Below are 17,226 nucleotides of genomic sequence, written 5' to 3' on the forward strand. Positions count from 1 at the left end.
TAGAATTGTGTTGGATACTGTTCATTCCGACTGGAAGAAGTTGTGTCAAAACTAGGAGGCATAGACAGCAGGTATATACAAGTAACACGAACAACAAGAGTGAATGAGTTCTTTCGAAAAATCATGCAATCCCTCTGATAGGAAAAGTCTATGAACGTTGATACATTGCATTAGTGCCATGCAACTTCACAGGGGTGGGTGTGTCAAACCCCAATAAGGGATTGGTCTTTGATGGACGATCCATGAGCGGTAAAACAGTAAATGGCTTGAATCGGGTTTGAAGATGAGGTTTCGAGACATGCCAAATTTGATACCAAGGCTGTGTGTGTGATGCAGCAACATGACAAGTCAGAGTTGATACTCTGTCCGTATTGCCTCTAAAACATCACTTGATAGAGTTTACACAGCCAAGATACAGCACCTTGGCGGTTGTCGAGAACTGTTCCTGGCATGACAAACTATAATTCTATGGAGACGGAACATGAGTCGAGAACGGCATTGGCATTTTCGAGACCCCTTTCGCGTACCTACCTACCTACCAGCGCACCCCCCCTTTGTAGACAGTAGATGTACAAGGGTATCAGGGTCATACAAGCTTGTAGAAGGTCTTAGTAAGGGGATCAACAGTCTGTTGATTAGATCACTATGTTGAAGACCGATATTTCAAGGTTATTGTGACGAGCTATATCAGATGTTAAAAATGACCCTAATATCGTGATTTTTTCTACTCAACATAGTGATCACAGTCAACAGCTTACAGAGGGTCAATAGGGTCAACAGCTTGCAACAGGGCCCTAATACAGTCTCAAGACCTGACATTGACCCGGCTGCAGCTAGCCTAGCCGGACCCACCTTTACAACTTCCCTCGCAACTGCCTTCTATATACCAACATAATAGATTCAATTTTAACAGCAGCAAGATCACCTGGCCAGTGGTCTAGCGGCTTTACAATCAATTCAACCGATCAATAACCCGGCTCAAGGCTGCAGATTCAATCGCAGCCTTAACTTCTTAAAAAAGAAGAAGGAAAAAGAAGCTCTCGCAATACCTCTTTTTTTGCCCTTTTTAGCACCTATTGCAAGGGACTTTTAGCACCCTTGCAAGCTTCTTTAGGGTCATTTTAACCATTATAGCTAGGCTAGGTTATCTAAGGTCATTCTAACCAAAATCAACATATATCGCAATAACAAGCTTATAGCTTTTTAACAGGTTTTAAGCCAGACAGTATAACAGGTTAAATGCCTAACAGGCTGTCGCAAGCTTATCAAATTGACAGTCAGATAGATTAAAAACCTAACAGACCGTCACAAGCTTATCAAATTGACACTATATTAGTTGAACAATTAATAGCAGCATCAATTATTGATCAACACCGTATCAAGCCCTATCATCATTGCCCAGACCATGTCCCACAACCCCCCTGGCGCGCGAAGGTAGGTAGTAGGTATCAAAACACAGCCTTCTCAAATCTCCTCAACAGAAAATCTAGTCCGAGGGATCGTAAAACAGTAAGAGAAAAAAAAAGCTTAACGTTCTGGCCCCGGATCCAAGGACCCAAGGAATCGCCATCGCCATATCCGTGTAGGGAGGTTTGCAATCAACAAATGACGCCTCATTCGTTGGCGAAACAAAAGAATGGGGACCTTGCAGATGCACTGCCCCGGGCCTCCCAAGAACAGTGGAGTGAACCCCCCTCCCCCCTGTCGTCAAGGTACCGCTAGCCCTGCTTGGGGCCCGCTCTGCTCTGTACGTGGCCACTGGATCATAGTACACGAGTAGCAAAGTCCCCAGCCGCCGAGAGGCTTAGTAGGCGTCGTGTTGCAGCGCTTGGAGAATATGATGGAATTGCATCTAGTACATAATAGCCACCCAGTTCGCACATTTTGTTTCTATCATCTCAACTCACTCAGACAAAGACAGCAAGAAGCAAACAGTTGTACAGTTTCCGCAAGAACAACATTACAAATAACAAAAGATCGACAGGATCATCCGCCAGATCCTACACTTTCCACTACATCTACACTACCTTAGTACATACTACATTAGTACTTTTAGAGCCAGCCAACAACTGCTGCTCTACTCACCTTCCATTCTACAATCACAAACATAACCACAACCACATTCAAAATGGAGACCTCACCTCAACACTCCCGATCTGCCTCTTCCGCCTCGCGCCGGTCAAACCGTTCAAACCTCTCTCTCGATCTCTCCAACCTTCCACCTATGACCCCGCCTACGCCTCCCTCAAACACTCTTCTCTTCACCAACCTCACCGACCCGGCCATCTTCCTCCCCGAGAACCTCGAGGTCATCCGCGACCTCATCACCCAATCTGCTCCCATTCACGCCTTTGCGCCCCTAAAATCCTTCCGTCGCATCGTCGTCTCCTTCTTTGACGAGCAGGCCGCCATCGCCGTCCGCCAGGTATGGGACAACGAGGCTATCATGGGCCAGCAGTGCCGTGTCTACTTTGGCATGGCCACTCCCGTCGACAAGCGCGATGAGCATCTCGCTCTTCCTGACGCTGGCAAGCTCTTCTTCATCTCTCCCCCACCTAGCCCTCCCCACGGCTGGGAGATGCGCATGGAGGATGCGCCCAACAAGCTGGTTCACGCTGAGGATCTCGCCGATGCACTCGCTAAGCTGCACCACCGCCCCGGACCTATGGACGAGGACCAAAACTCACCTGTGACTCCTCACGACTCTGCTCTGCCAGGTCGCACACGCTCTCGCTCTTCCACTCTGATCTACAAGCCTGAAGAGAAGAGCAGCATGCCCGCTGTCATTGTTGATGACATGACAGATGAGCCTATCCAGTACAGCCCCATTGAGCAGTCCAAGCCCATCATGGCGCATACTGCTCGACCTCCTGTCGAGCTGATGCACCACGCCTAAGCTGGACGCATTCATCAATCAACGTTGTTGCTTTTACTTTGGCGTTTAAGGATACAAATACGGTTACCGGGGGGTCGGCGATGGCAATTGAGCTGTCGGTCTACCTATGTCTTCAATGAGCATTTCGTCCTCTTCAGCACGGACAGTACAGGAGTTAGGAAAATACATATTTCATCGGTTTATTATTATGGAAACAAATGGAGGCAAATGCGCCACATAGGTACATGGCATTTGCCCAGCTGGCACAGTTGTATACTATAGCTAGTTGATTAATACTAGTTCAGAGCACAGAATTACACCATAACGCATCCCACTTGCTGATTTCCCATCATACCTTGAATGAACTAATTTACAAACAGAATCTCGAGTCAAGTGATTGACATCTGATACTAGTCAGCCCAGACAAGGCTTTGCTGCGCCAAGACAGCCGACAACAGATGGCGCGGTACGGTCGATACGCCTACGAATCTGATGAGGCTCACCGCCGCCATGGCCCCAGCAACTGACCCAACTACAAGCACTGCCTTCTTCAAGGCGATCAAAAGTTTTGAGCCATTATCTGAGCCCGACAGTTTTGCCTCTGGTTCCGCGCCTATACCTAGCTCTGTAAGCATACCGATACGTGGCAGATACTGGAATTCAAATATGCTTGATTTTTTAAGACCACCCGCTTTTGTGTTTTGAATCATAAAATTGGCAAAGTGTTTGAACTTCTGTTGAGTGTGTGTTAGTCGGGTGCTCCAACTTTGATCACATTAGGAATGAGGCTGAGTGAGTACAACACCGAGAAGGACTGACTGATCGGCGAACTGGAAGGAATACGTACTCGTTCTCGCTCCTTTTGCATATGAGTCGGCAGCCAGGGATAACTGTAACTCAACAAGAAGAAGAAAACAGACTGGAGCCACACAATAGCACGGAAGCGCCAGTCTGGCTTTTCGATTCCAAGCGCACCAGCCAGTTGGTCCCCGTTGAGCCTGTACGCATTAGCTGCAAGAACCTCTCTGGGCAGATGTAGTGGCGGAGCTCGAGCTTCTGCCGTGAGAATATTGTTTGCGAGGATTCGTGAGTTTTCTGACGGGGCTACTTCAGATACTGCGATGGACTCCCATAGAACCTTGGCTTGTTCTGGTGTGGCCATCCAGTCTGTGGGTGCTCCCAAAAGGTACCCGACATATCTCCACAGAGCGAGGTAGTCGGCGGTTTGTTGCTGATTCAGATAGATACCTTGTCGAGGAAGAGCAACGAAGATGATGGCCACTGAGTACACTGCAATAGTACCGATTGTGTGTAAGTCGTTGATCGGCACTCCCCACTTATCCATGTCAAAGTATCCTGGATTTTGTTGTTCGAGTTGCATAAGTCGTCTTCTGACTGAAGCGTGCAAGAGCCTGACTCGCACTGAGGAGATATACCCCTTGCCGCCTGGCTTTATTGAGTCAATGTCTTCGACGACTTCCATGAAATGCTGTAGAGTTTCTAAGAGACGGCGTCTAGTGACGTTGACGCCGAAGCCTCCGGTTCGAGAAAGAGTCTCGACCACTCGGTATGCACCCATTCCGCCCAGCAGTGACTGATACAAGAGCTTTGGGCGTGTTAGCGAGAAGGTCTATCATGAGAATAAATAGTCATAGCTGACCCCGAAGAGAACCTGGCCGCTGAACTGATACACCACCTGCTGTCCACGCTCAATTTGCTCCCAGTCTACCCATTCGGGAACTGTAGATGCTTCTTTCCACAACTGGCCCAAGACTTCATCTGAATTAGCATATTTCTTCAGAAGCTCGTAAAGGTCTCTTTGTCCTGGGCCTGAGCCATGGGGACACTTCCACCCTTTCGAGCTAGGTGGGGAGAAGTAGTCCAGTCGATCCAAGGCATCTGTAGCTAGCTTGTCATATGAATACAGCAGATGATTAATCTCTGACCCGGTTTGATGATTGCGAGTCCAGTTAAACTTGTGACCCCAGACGTTTCTCGCGTCGACGAAATCTTGAGAATAGTAATGATCCATGATATCGATGTGAATATATTAAGCAGAAACAAGAAATGTCCCCCGTAGCAAAGGACGAGCAAGCACTTAAGAACATGACTCTCTTCTATAAGAGACTTTTACAAACTGGTGACGAGTATGATCTGATACATGACGATGGAGATTTGTTGGCAGTGAGCACTCTGGGCACCCAACTCCTTGACGAATAGTGGCACGGCATCATGAACTACTTCCCTGTCACTCGAATTTTTATGCTGTTGGTGCACAAAGAAGTGGAACAAATAGACCGACAAGCCATCGCGATTTGCTTAGGATAGATGCAAACAGTACCCATCACACACGGGATAAGTTTCAACGAAAACATTGCTGAGGGTTGGCGAACAAAGACTAGAGGCAGTTGTGAGGATCATGGGGCACCTATTATGACAACTGCCGAGTCTCGCACATTCACACACTCTATCTTAGCTCAAGTATCAAGCAGGTATTGTTCGCTGATATGAATAAAAAGTGAAAATCCCTTCCTCTTGGTCATGTTCTTGAAACTGGGGATCGTGATGAGAGCCCGGTACCTGGACCTTCAACTCCTCGAGGGTGGTCACTAACCACTTACCTCTTTTGTCATCCCGCTGATTAGCGAGCTGGGGAAACTCTTCCGAACCAATGCCATAAATAAATTCTGACACGCCAACTTGGCATATCCGGTCTACCAGGGGAGGTATCGGTGTGGTCGAGGAAAAGTATATTCGACTTGCATGTGGTGCATAGTCCTGCCCTTTGATAGATTCCCAATTACTTGTAGTTCGAAGCGGCGATACTCTTCTATTGTAGACTAATAACACTAACAAGATTGTTCTACAATCTTTCAAGTTAGCGTGCCTGAAGTAGATCTCTGAGTTGCGTGGAGGATCGATGACCACGAGATCGAAGCGACATCGTTTATGTAGATCAACGGTGACGAGTTGCACTTGTCAGAACAAAATTTATATCGATCCAGTGGTCTGGTTTTATACGGGAATAACTACTGGTAAAAGATGATGACGACTATGATTGATGGACCAGATATGATATGATAAAAATGACAACTATAACTGGGTTCCAAATGGTGGATAAGTCAAAAAATTGGGCCTCTCGAAAGATCGATTAAAGTCTCGCATGATATGTACGTACTAAGGGAGGACATGATCATTTATAGAACAGTGAAATGTATGATGACCTATCTTGTACACAGATTCAAACGTACCATCTCGATGTTAATCAGATTAATCTATTTTGCTGAAGCATTGTGTCTTTGGTGCTGGTACCGGGTAGTTGGTAAAGCACCGAAAAGCGGCTCAATGAAAATCCGTACAATCTCCGATTTTCACGGCCCCACCTTCGGACCCTTGGCTCGTCATGAAAGCCTCTTTTGTCTGTGGCTCAAATTTGGATCAACTTTTCTCAGTAGCCATCCATGCTTTTGATCTGCAGCTGTTGATTTAACTTGTCATGATGAGTTGCACATGTCGAGCGACGCCCTTGAAAATATTCGTTCAGGGACTATCTCAAGTTCACAGATTTGAGGCTTCACCCTCGCTTGTTCGCCTTTCAATTCGTACCCGACCAGCACTTCAACAGAACAATTTCGCTTTTGCACGACCGGCCCGATCCCTACACTTTTCAAAAAATCTCTGTCAAGATGCTTCCGGCGCAGAAGCTGCTAAAGAAACTGAGACGGCGGACGACAACTCTCACAGAAACATAAACGATACATCTCGAGTGAGAGAAGAACAATCTATCGCCACAGTCGAGGCTCCAGATACCTGGAAAGCTACACCAAGCATTAACGAAAAAGCCCCAAAACGAAGAGAAAACAGACTAGACAAAAAACCACGAACAGCATATAACCGAGGAGAGAACAATTTTAATGCTTCAAGCACTTTCAACGCATTCGACAAAACGACAGAACCCAAGAAACCACGTATTAAAGGCCCCTCCTCCAATCAACCACAATCTGGAGCAGCCTACTGGAAGGCTCAGAAAGCAGCTCTCAAGGAAAAATTCCCTGAGGGCTGGAGACCGCGAAAGCGTCTCTCACCCGACGCACTGGCTGGTATCCGAGCCCTCAACGCCCAATTCCCTGACGTCTACACAACAGAGGCACTCGCAGAGAAGTTCGAGGTGGCGGCAGAGGCCATTCGTCGTATCTTGAAGAGCAAATGGTTGCCCAATTCTGTTGAGGAGGAATCGCGACAAGAGCGCTGGTTCCGTCGCGGAAAGGACGTTTGGGAGTCGCGAGCTGCGTTGGGTATTAAGCCTCCACAGAAGTGGCGGCGCGAGGGCATTGCGCGAGATCCTAGTTACCATGACTGGAGGAAGGAGGCGGTCCAGAGGAACAAGACTCTGGCTGAAAAGGACGATTGGGATATCAAGCGAAGTTACAGTCCTCGGGCCAAGCGCACTTCTGCTCCCGGGGGTACTTATACCCCGCGGGTTGCACGAGAGAGGAAAGACACTTACACTCCCCGACCCAATGGTACTTATACTCCCCGATCAGGAGGCAGAGATGCTTAAAATGGACAACGTACGACAAGCATGATGACGATATTTGCATATAGACCGGCGTCGGTGGACTGTATCATAGTTGTAAACTTACTCTACTATTCAAATGTAACATGATGGGTTTGAGCCAAGACTTTAGGGGAATCTCCATCGTAGACTTTAAGAAGTGCCTGGATTGAGCTTCAGACGAATGTTCAGGGTTTATAAACAAATCCGAAACGTCTTGGCTAGTTTAAATCACGTTCGGGGTGTTTCTGCCAATAGTCTGGTTCATCACCTATTGTTGAATCTACCCCTTTGCCAATAGAGGCTCTTGACTTGACGTGGGTTCATGGTGATAAATGTGACAGGGATTTGTTTGGAGGGGGGCGCTTAGAGACGCATATGGTTTCACTGCCACATGCTAGGTAGCTAACGTAGAATTCAACTCTCACCACTCTGGCCTTTTATTTTTTCCTTCTTCCTGAATACTAAAACTTTGATATTTACTTTCATATTCCTTCAATTGTTCTACAAAGACTCAGTTTGATCATCTAATTTGTGCCCGCCTAGCGATACGACATCCCTCTAATCCCACAACATGCCCACTCAATACCCACGGCCTCCGCAGCGCGAATCATGGTTTGCGCCGCTGTCAATTGACCTCGTCCTCAAGGTCCTCAACACGACTCTTCTGCACCCTTTTGTCTGCTGGATTATTCCATTGTGCTTCCGCGCGCAGACGGTGAAGTGGGAGGCCCCGCCTATGGTGGCCGCCATTGCGTGGGCTACTATAATCACGCTTTTCTGGATGGCCAATGTGATCAACCAGCGCATCGCTCATGGCATCCCCCGTGAGGTGGATCTGAGCGAGGAGGTTATTGTCATCACTGGAGGTGCTAGCGGGCTGGGTCTGCTCATAGCTGAGGTGTATGGCATGCGCGGCGCGACAGTGGCGGTGTTGGATGTGAATGAGATGGAGAACACCGAGTCGAGAGGTGTTACATACTACAAGTGTGACGTTGGCAACAAGGAGCAGGTCGCCAAGGTTGCGCTCCAGATTGAGAAGGATGTAAGTTGGCAAGTTCATGAAGACGTTAGGATTGTTGCTAACCCATACCTCAGCTTGGTACGCCGACTGTACTTATTAACAACGCCGCCATTGTCATTGGCAAGACTCTCTTGGATCTTTCCATGGACGAAATCGACAAGAGTCTCACAACCAACCTTCTCGGACCCTTCTACTGCTTAAAGACTTTCCTACCTGCTATTATTCGTGGCGGAAACGGTGGTACTATCGTCAATGTTTCTTCAGTCATTGGAACCGTCGGCGCAGCACAATTAACCGACTACGCTGCTGCAAAGGCCGGCCTCACAGCTCTGCACCGCTCTCTGACGGCCGAGCTGCGTCAAAGCCATCCCGATATCCGAACTGTACTTGTGACTCCTGGACAAGTGAGCACGCCGCTATTCTATGGGGTCCAGACACCCAACTCCTTCATTGCGCCCGTCGTTGAGCCCGTGGATGTCACGAAGGAGATCGTCGCGGCTATTGACAGCGGAAAGGGTGCTACTGTGGCGATGCCTTTGTATGCTCGATGGATAGACTGGATTAATGTGCTACCCGTCGGTGTGCAGACTATTGCGCGCTGGGTGGCGGGCGTGGATCGGGGAATGAAGACGTTTGTTGGGAGACAGGGACAAAAGCTGGAATGAACTTGACGCCGGCGTCTGGTTGAGATGAAAGTGGAAAGACGTGAAATAAAATAGAAACGATAATGCGACAGTAGATGGTATGTGCTCATTGGAGCATTAATACAAAGTCAACAGTAATAATTACAAGAGTTCCTTCGCGTATAATACAAATGACTGGACACTCCGGGGATGACAAGAAACTCGGTCTGTCCAGATGTAGGTTCCGCAAAAGAGCCTCGGCCATACTCTCTTCACCTCCTAGGGACGCATGTAATGTCGTGGTGCAAATACGACGTATCTGATCGTTTCATTGGCGCATAAATAAGTCTGACATGTCTTGTGCAGCTGTTCAGTTGTGTTACCCGAGAAAACATGTCCTGGGTCACAAATGCATCATGTGTGAAAGGATAACCATACAATAGGCTGCATAGTTCGGCGTTCGCATGCTCTACCTGACTGGACAGGAATATGACTAGGAGTGGAAAGTCTCCAAGGGTCAGAAGGATGGAATAGGATATGTGTGCAGCTCTGCGGGCGTTATCTCATAATCAAATGTCTGTTGGCCGTGGCCTGTCGCTCAGCTTTGCCAGCAATGGATTGGAAGGATGAACGAGCCTGCAAGGCATTGGTTACACCAGGACACATGTTTGTAGCCTCGACTTATAAAGGCACGACGCTGTAATGAATGTCTCAGAGTCTGGGGGGGGTTCATTGCCACAGTCAGGTGAAAGCGTTGGCATTACGCCCGTTGTTCGGTGAGCTGGCAAGCCTGACATGTCGAACCGCCTGAGGTTTCATAGAATGACCCGAGAGTCTGGAAAGTTTGACTGGTTCCAATTCTCCAAAAACCTAAGCTAAGCGTAAATTTACTGTTTCTGATGAGAGTTCGTCGGCTACCCAAGCTAGAACCTCAAGACAGCTCATGGTTGGAAGCTGCGATGGGGAAGGTGGGGTTCTGGACCCCTTGTTTGGCGGGGAAACAGCGACCCGACTGACCCGACCCCAGGCAGAACGTCATGTAACTCACTGTTACCCTCTCGCGAGCTTCCTACGCCCGCTGAGCTGCAATGAATAAAAGAATTTGTGAACCGCCAACATCCAAAAACATCTGCCTGAATTGTTATTGACCGACAATGACACCGCTTTGAGTCTAAGCGAGGGCCCGGGGTCACTTTCTCAAAAATGCACTCTGTCGTGAGCTTACAATCCATCATCAACCACACAGGTAGCATATTAAAGACGTTACTGACTTGCTGCAATACATAGAAGAACTGAGAATACCGTTGAATCGATGCAACATGAGCACGCGACATTTAAACATAAGCGACCCTCTTCTTTTACTGCACGATAAATTATGAATCGAGGCCGGCCTCGGTACCGATGACCCGTTGCAATCCATTCATACGCCCGCTGATGCCTTTACGCCCGCTATTGGACCGATTGTAGTACCAACAGGTCAGAGTCCAGAGTGCTCACGAACTGATTGATAATTCATCAATCGAATCAGCTCGAATCATACGACGAGAAACGACGCAAACAATACAGCCACTTATACTCTCGTTTTCACGACACCCAAAAAGCCAAGTCGAATTCATCTCAAGTCGATCGAACAGAGCCCGAGCAAGCGGCAGGCCTTATCTGCGCCCGTCCTCCAAGACCCCTCCCCACCAATCACGCTGCCATCACATCCTGCACCAGCCGCAGCCACGAGCCGACAATCCCACTTTGCTGCAGAGATAAGCGTTCTTGGGGGTTTCCACGCCCTTTTTTACTGCTACTCTACCTTACTTTATTCGCTTTCTACTGCAACTGCATTTATCATCACAACTCTACTTCTGCCTTCGCCCTCAGCCCGTAACTTCTTCTACCTCCTCCAATCCTGTCAGTTTTGTTCTGGACCTAGTCTAGCCATGCCATGCCACGAATCATGAACCGAGCCCTGATCCTTGGACATCCATCCTCCTCCTTCCCACATACACTGCATTGAACTGAACTAAATCATATGAAACTACTCATGTCCCCTGTTCCCGAGCTGTCAACTGTCTCGCTAAACCCTTTGACTTCCCGTCCGTGGACATTGCAACCTAAGACTTGAACTCAACTTAACTCCAGCCAACTTGGCTCTACTTGAGCTTTGGTCACTGAGACACACGCCTGGCCGTGTCTTAGAGTAGCTTCGACCTTGTCTACATATAATCCTGCGCCCAAGCTCTGTCCTCACGACTACAGATGCAGGTCTAAACTACGACCGCCGCACCGAAAGGGGCTTTCTTCTATTCATCATCTGAAATCAAGTGAGCCGAATTGACAATGGGGCAGTGGTGGGTTGATTCCCGCATCGAAGCCACCGTCACTCGGTCATATGTCGTCAGTCAGCTTCTTCCTGACGAGGTTGAGCGCCTAGATCGCCCTGTTGCCTTTGGTGGAGAGGATCTAACTGAGCGCACATACTGGGAAAGTATCCGGAATGATGCGCCTCGCCTGTTTCTCATCCTCGTCGACCTCGGTGTTCCTGACCAGATCTTTGGTGTTGTCGACGATGGTTGGGATGATGCTGAGCTCCCAATTGCCCTCGAAGATGTGGACCGATTGCTGTTGACCGCCACCCGTGACGAAAAGGTAGAGAAGAAGTTCTACCAGCGCCAGTTTCACTTCCTTTTGAAGTCTCTGCAACGTGGGAACCATGTAACATATAAGGACAATGAGGTAGTGCCACTAGACGTCGTTGAAAAACCTTCGCTACCCACGCACAAGTCAAACGGGCATGACAAGGTCAGACTCCCTAACATTCCAGGGGAAACCTTTTGTCGGCGACGATATGTGCTTGGAAACGGGCCCGGGGCTGTTCCGATGCAGGACTTTCTTGATGCGGTACACGGAATCAAAGGCCTGCAGAACGAACACATGATCTCTTACTGGGCGTCTTATACACAACACGGATGTGGATACGTTCTCTTCACGCCGTCGAGCGACTTCACCCTCAAGTCGTTTCTAGCGACAACACCTTCACAATTCAAGAATCTCGCTAAAGCTCGCCGAAGAGAGCTCATCATGAATTGGATCCTTTGTCTCGTCGACACGCTCTGCGACTTTCATAGCAAGAATCAGTCCCATGGATACATCAAACCCTCAACCATCTTCTTCACCAACCAAAATCACGTTTTCTATTCCGATTCAACTCGACTTACACCTGATAACGTGATTCTTCACACTGATAAATCGTCATTCGATCGCGAACGGTACGACTATGCAGCGCCAGAACTGTGGTCTCGACCTGCCGGGGCGACAAGCCCGTCACACAGATACCCGTCGTCGGATGAGGGCCATTTCGGAATGATACAGACATACGACCCGAACGGCTCACCAAATACCATGTTCATCGCCCCAAGTCCTCAGTATAGCGGCCAACAAGCCGACATATTCTCAGTTGGCTGCATCATACTGGAATTGCTATCATATTTAGTCAAACGAACATCAAGCAAATTTGCGGGCTTTCGATCAGCTAAACATAAGACAGCTGGTCGTGGCGGCGCAGTGCTGGATACATCTTTTCACAAGAACCTTGGACAGGTTGAACTATGGATGTCGGGTCTTGCGAAAGACGCGACTCGAAAGTCAACATCTACCAAGGATGGTGCAAACATCCTCAAAGGTGTTCACCCTATGCTACATGTTGTGACGGGCATGTTGGCGATGAACCCATATGATCGGCCACCCGCCATCGAAGTACAGCAACGTGTCTATCAGATTTTAACCGATATTTGCAACATTTCGGAACCACACTGTGTACACCAATATTCGCAGGATCTCGAAGCGTCATTTGGCGGATTACAGATTCATCCCATGGGTGATGGCACCGTGGGCAGCCTACCAGGCGGGTCGAACACTACGTACGGAACACCAAGGACTTATCAACACAGCCGAAATGGCAGCAGCGGGGGATATTCGCAAGTGAGCCGCACGACAGGTAGTAGCGAAACCGACATGGAAGCAATCCATCAAGTAGGATCAGTCGGCCTGCACCAAGTACGAACCCAAAACTCATGGCCACGCAACGTGGCATATTCACAATACGCAGGAGTGTCGCAATACTCGGCAGGTCAATGGGACAGCCACACTGCATGAGAAGGATGAGCAATTGCGATGAGCGAGTGGGGTGCAGCTTTTTATTAGGATCAGACGCGAAACACAATAGTTTATTAGGACCTACGGATGTTGGTTACATTGTACGCATAAGCCGTACGCGAATTGAGTTCATCTTTTTGAGGCAGGGGCTGGCGTGCTTAGACTTGAATAGTTTTACTTGCTGAAACAGGGACAGGGACAGGATATGAAAAGTAAAAGTTAGTTACAATCGGCTTTGGACGGGATTTGGTGCTTCACGGTATATTGGTGGGATCTGTGGAATTATGTACGATTCATGATTGAATGAGTAAAATCTCAAGTTCAACTTCAGTCTCAATTCCGCTTACAGCATCATTTACTGGTATATGTGCACATGTGCCTAATCAATTGCCTCATGTTGGTTGGACGAGTGTTTGAGGCACTAGCAACCGGGAGTATGAAACATGGGTAGAATGTCTTTACGATCTGACTAATAGGAAATAACAGCTAATTACCAGCGTCACAACGTTAAGGGGATGCAGCCCTGTTATAGACTTGTGCATGATGCTCTGATGATTGTAATAATACCACTCGTTCAAACTCTTACTCATACATTATAAGGCACAATTAATTGTTTCGGGCCCTACCGAGTTAAGGGATCATGCAAGGCCGTTTCAAGACATGGATAGGTCCCTGAGGAGTCATCAAAAGAAGAAGAAGAAGAAGAACTGACGTTAGAGATGCCAAGACAAATGATGCAAGCCGCGCACTGCACTGTTCTGGCACATTACCAGATACAGATGAAGATCAACATTATACAACTCTGTTTTTTCCTTTTCCCCCGATGCATTAGTCAAGTCACTCAGTGTATTGTACATTGCAAGGTAGCCGCGCAGAAGAGAAAGGTTCCCTGGATATTCTCGACGAATCGGCGCAATAGTGGAACTCGCCAAAGTTTTTTCGAGGAGCGTACGTCATGGGTACCCGGGAATGTGGGGGAAAAGACCGTGGTCCAGATGGAAGAGGAGAAGAAGGAGGAAATACACGTTCAGGAGAGGAGAAAGAGGAGAAATGAAAAACCTTGGATAGAGGAGAAGAAGAAGAAGAAGAAGAAGAAGAACGTGCGGTTATCGCGGAGACGTGGAATCCACAACCTAGAGAAACAAGAAAAGACGATGAGGGGTTTTGTTTATGTCTTACTATACTCTGGACCCCATCCTTGGCTTCTCGTTAGAACAGTCAGTACCAGACAGTTTACTGGATAGTAGACTGTCGGTCCGTAGAACTGGTTACCTGTGTACCTATCGCCCGGAAACCCGTTCAGGGGCGCTGTGGCAAGGTCTAGTGCCAGCTAGACGGGCTTGATTGTGTCTCAGCATGAGTCAACCGACGAGGCTTTCAGAAAGGAGACCAGAACTAGAAGCTGCCTTATTCTAGATCGCGATGGATTGAACGCATGTCACGATAAAGGACAACAGATGTAAGACAGATGGAGAAATGCCCGAACATTGAGTGTGTCGTCAATACGCATCCAATGCAACTCAGCGTTGCATTGGAGTAGAGTAACCCCTGCCCTGCTTGTGCCCCTGTAAATTGTAAGCTCTTTGTAGTCACAGCCCATGCAAGGCTATCCGCAGAAACAGAGACAGAAGGAGAAGCAGAAGCAGAAGCTGTTCAAGCTTGAGAAGACGAAGAGGGGAACGGAGCTCAACACGATCCAACTAGCAAAGCTCTGTCTCTGCTCTACTCTGCGCTTCCCCGACGGAAAAGACCTTTGACTTTTTTATTTTTATTTTTTTAGGGGGTGGCAAGAGCAAAGTTTACAGGTTTCTCCCTCACACCAAAGCGGTTTTCGAAGGGGCTTTTGGGCCAGTAGCCAATCGGTGAGTGCTGATTTATCGGGAAGACCTAACCAAGGGCGAGGCAGAAGCAGAAGAGAACAAGAGCCTTCCGAAGAAACTTGCCTTGCCAGGTGGGTTACATAAAAACCAGTACTGATTGAGTGATTGATGGAAATACTAGACCAATTTACGTGGGTATGTAGTCCGAGAGTGTCTCAATATTTATGTCTGGCCATCTTCGCGTCCCTGGTTTCTGTGACCCACCAGCTTGTCCATTGTATTCTCCACTTGAGCTAGAGATGCTGCAATGCAGCGCAGCGGGTGCAGCGCATTTCCAGTGGATGCAGATGCAGTTTTGTACTGGTACATACTGAATGTATCCCCCGAATCAAGGAATTAGATCCATCGAGGTATAGTATGTTTAGGGAAGGGAAGAAAAAAGGTGGGCACTAGCAGGATCGACTCGGATGGGCTTGCAGGGGGTTTCGATAATGAGCTCAAGGGAAGGGACAAGGCAAGACAAGGCAAGGTCATGTCGATTTGATGAACAGGAGTAATAAAGCTTTGAGCTTTCTGTTACCAACATCCATGTCTTGAAAAGAAATAAACAACCTAGACCATCCCCCGTCAATCGAAATCCATCTCCATCTCATCCATCTCACTTTGCTCGTCAACCTTGATCGACCTGCATTCACTCACTCTGCTTCTCTTATCAGCTACAGCAAGAAATCAAGCCAAACAACCCCCCACGATTGAGATCACACACACACACACACACAAACAAGCACACCCACCACAGGAAGCATACTTGACGCGTGGCCGACCGGGCCGCTACTGCAAACTTGTACTCGCACTACGCCAATCGTCGTCTTTTTGGCGTGCTATTTACGGCTTTTCCCTTTTTCTTCCCTCAGCTTGGGTTCTTTGTTGGAGAGGGGTGTGGTACAAACGAAACGAGGCTGCCTCTACCTGAGCCTAAAAGTCGACAAGGACGAGAAACAACAAGCACCGCTTAAGCTTAACTACAACTCTACAACCCTCTTTTCTTTCCGGTTTTCACTCTCTCATTCCCAAAATTCGGTCGCTTCTCTATTTTTTTTGGTATCCATCGAAAGGATCGAACCGATTTGGGAGGAAAGGAAAATACTTCCAAGAGAAACAAAGTTAATCGTTGGCTGCGTCGACCAATCGTTTGCGACGAGACTTTGAGAAGGGGAAAACTCTCTTATCGGATTTGCTATTATACAACGCCATCGGCCAGTTTTCTGGAAGGAAGAGAAACATTTGAGTTTGTTCTCCATCAAGATGCGCTCGCCACTACTTTTCTTGCTCTGCGCATTCATGTCTTTGGCAATTGCTGCTGAAGTGCACATGTCTGGTAACAGAGCGCCCACATCTCAATTCGCAACACATGGTAAGTTTTGACACATGTTTCCTATTTAAATCACAAAGGGACCATTCAAGTACTTACAATTACAAGGTGTTGCATCCCAATTACCCTGTCGCGACCAAGCCGTCCATACCCAAGACCGCGTCCGCGTTCGACAAGCCGCCCTATCGCAAATGCACGGCCACAGCGCAAAAGCATCCATCGTCCAGACAGCATCCGTCAATGTTAAAGCCTTTGCCAACGGCGGCATGAGTTTCCTCTTCGGTCTGGCGTCCTCATCTAACGACGTCCTCGACTACATCAACAACGGCACCACCTCTGTTTTCTCAAGAAGCGTCACCGGCGAAAAAGGCAGCGCAGCCTCAGGGCGCAAGCATGTTGCTTATACCAGCATCGCCCTTGTTCTCGTCATGCTCTTTTTCGCCGTGTGGATGTGAACGAATTGAGGCCAGGAACTCTTCGACTTGACGGTTCTACGACACGATCCTTTCTGCTACTCTTTTTCGCGCGCAACCTTTTATGATACCCCTACCGGATTTGGCGTTTTATCTGGGTCGGCCTTTTATTTGCTTTTGCATCGGTACATACACACTTTACTTTCTACTTCTCTAAGGGGATGCTGGTTCATGGGTTTTTGGAGAAAACCGTTCCTTGGTGGGGAAGAAGCTCGCAGCTGTGCTGCATCTGCATTCGGGTGGGCATGGATGCATGGATCGATGAACGATTACGGTTTGATAAATAATGATGGCTACGTAATGACGTGTTTGGCATATGGGATGGGACGAACAATGCA

General features: G+C 48.1%; 6 protein-coding genes across 6 annotated transcripts, besides 4 other annotated features; 5 read left to right on the forward strand and 1 right to left on the reverse strand.

Moving 5' to 3' along the window:
• Positions 1–2,128: 2,128 nt before the first annotated feature.
• On the forward strand, positions 2,129–2,896 carry FPSE_08501 (uncharacterized protein; the record flags this gene model as incomplete). The annotated part of the gene is made up of 1 exon (XM_009261619.1): positions 2,129–2,896. One exon carries the CDS (start codon positions 2,129–2,131, stop codon positions 2,894–2,896), a length of 768 nt encoding a protein of 255 aa, XP_009259894.1.
• Positions 2,897–3,081: 185 nt separating this feature from the next.
• Positions 3,082–4,907, reverse strand: FPSE_08500 (uncharacterized protein; the record flags this gene model as incomplete). Its single annotated transcript, XM_009261618.1, has 5 exons — positions 3,082–3,135; positions 3,231–3,240; positions 3,404–3,609; positions 3,723–4,505; positions 4,536–4,907. 5 exons carry the CDS (start codon positions 4,905–4,907, stop codon positions 3,082–3,084), a joined length of 1,425 nt encoding a protein of 474 aa, XP_009259893.1.
• Positions 4,908–6,374: 1,467 nt separating this feature from the next.
• Positions 6,375–7,436, forward strand: FPSE_08499 (uncharacterized protein; the record flags this gene model as incomplete). The annotated part of the gene is made up of 1 exon (XM_009261617.1): positions 6,375–7,436. One exon carries the CDS (start codon positions 6,375–6,377, stop codon positions 7,434–7,436), a length of 1,062 nt encoding a protein of 353 aa, XP_009259892.1.
• A 568-nt stretch (positions 7,437–8,004) lies between these two features.
• FPSE_08498 (uncharacterized protein) lies at positions 8,005–9,119 on the forward strand (the record flags this gene model as incomplete). Its single annotated transcript, XM_009261616.1, has 2 exons — positions 8,005–8,475; positions 8,529–9,119. 2 exons carry the CDS (start codon positions 8,005–8,007, stop codon positions 9,117–9,119), a joined length of 1,062 nt encoding a protein of 353 aa, XP_009259891.1.
• A 2,289-nt stretch (positions 9,120–11,408) lies between these two features.
• On the forward strand, positions 11,409–13,223 carry FPSE_08497 (uncharacterized protein; the record flags this gene model as incomplete). Its single annotated transcript, XM_009261615.1, has 1 exon — positions 11,409–13,223. One exon carries the CDS (start codon positions 11,409–11,411, stop codon positions 13,221–13,223), a length of 1,815 nt encoding a protein of 604 aa, XP_009259890.1.
• Positions 13,224–13,910: 687 nt separating this feature from the next.
• Positions 13,911–13,930: a microsatellite.
• Positions 13,931–14,291: 361 nt separating this feature from the next.
• Positions 14,292–14,322: a microsatellite.
• A 659-nt stretch (positions 14,323–14,981) lies between these two features.
• Positions 14,982–15,002: a repeat region.
• An 800-nt stretch (positions 15,003–15,802) lies between these two features.
• Positions 15,803–15,837: a microsatellite.
• A 511-nt stretch (positions 15,838–16,348) lies between these two features.
• On the forward strand, positions 16,349–16,870 carry FPSE_08496 (uncharacterized protein; the record flags this gene model as incomplete). The annotated part of the gene is made up of 2 exons (XM_009261614.1): positions 16,349–16,457; positions 16,524–16,870. 2 exons carry the CDS (start codon positions 16,349–16,351, stop codon positions 16,868–16,870), a joined length of 456 nt encoding a protein of 151 aa, XP_009259889.1.
• Positions 16,871–17,226: the final 356 nt, after the last annotated feature.

This window comes from Fusarium pseudograminearum, chromosome 1, assembly GCF_000303195.2.
Source record: "Fusarium pseudograminearum CS3096 chromosome 1, whole genome shotgun sequence".
Classification (NCBI taxonomy): domain Eukaryota; kingdom Fungi; phylum Ascomycota; class Sordariomycetes; order Hypocreales; family Nectriaceae; genus Fusarium; species Fusarium pseudograminearum.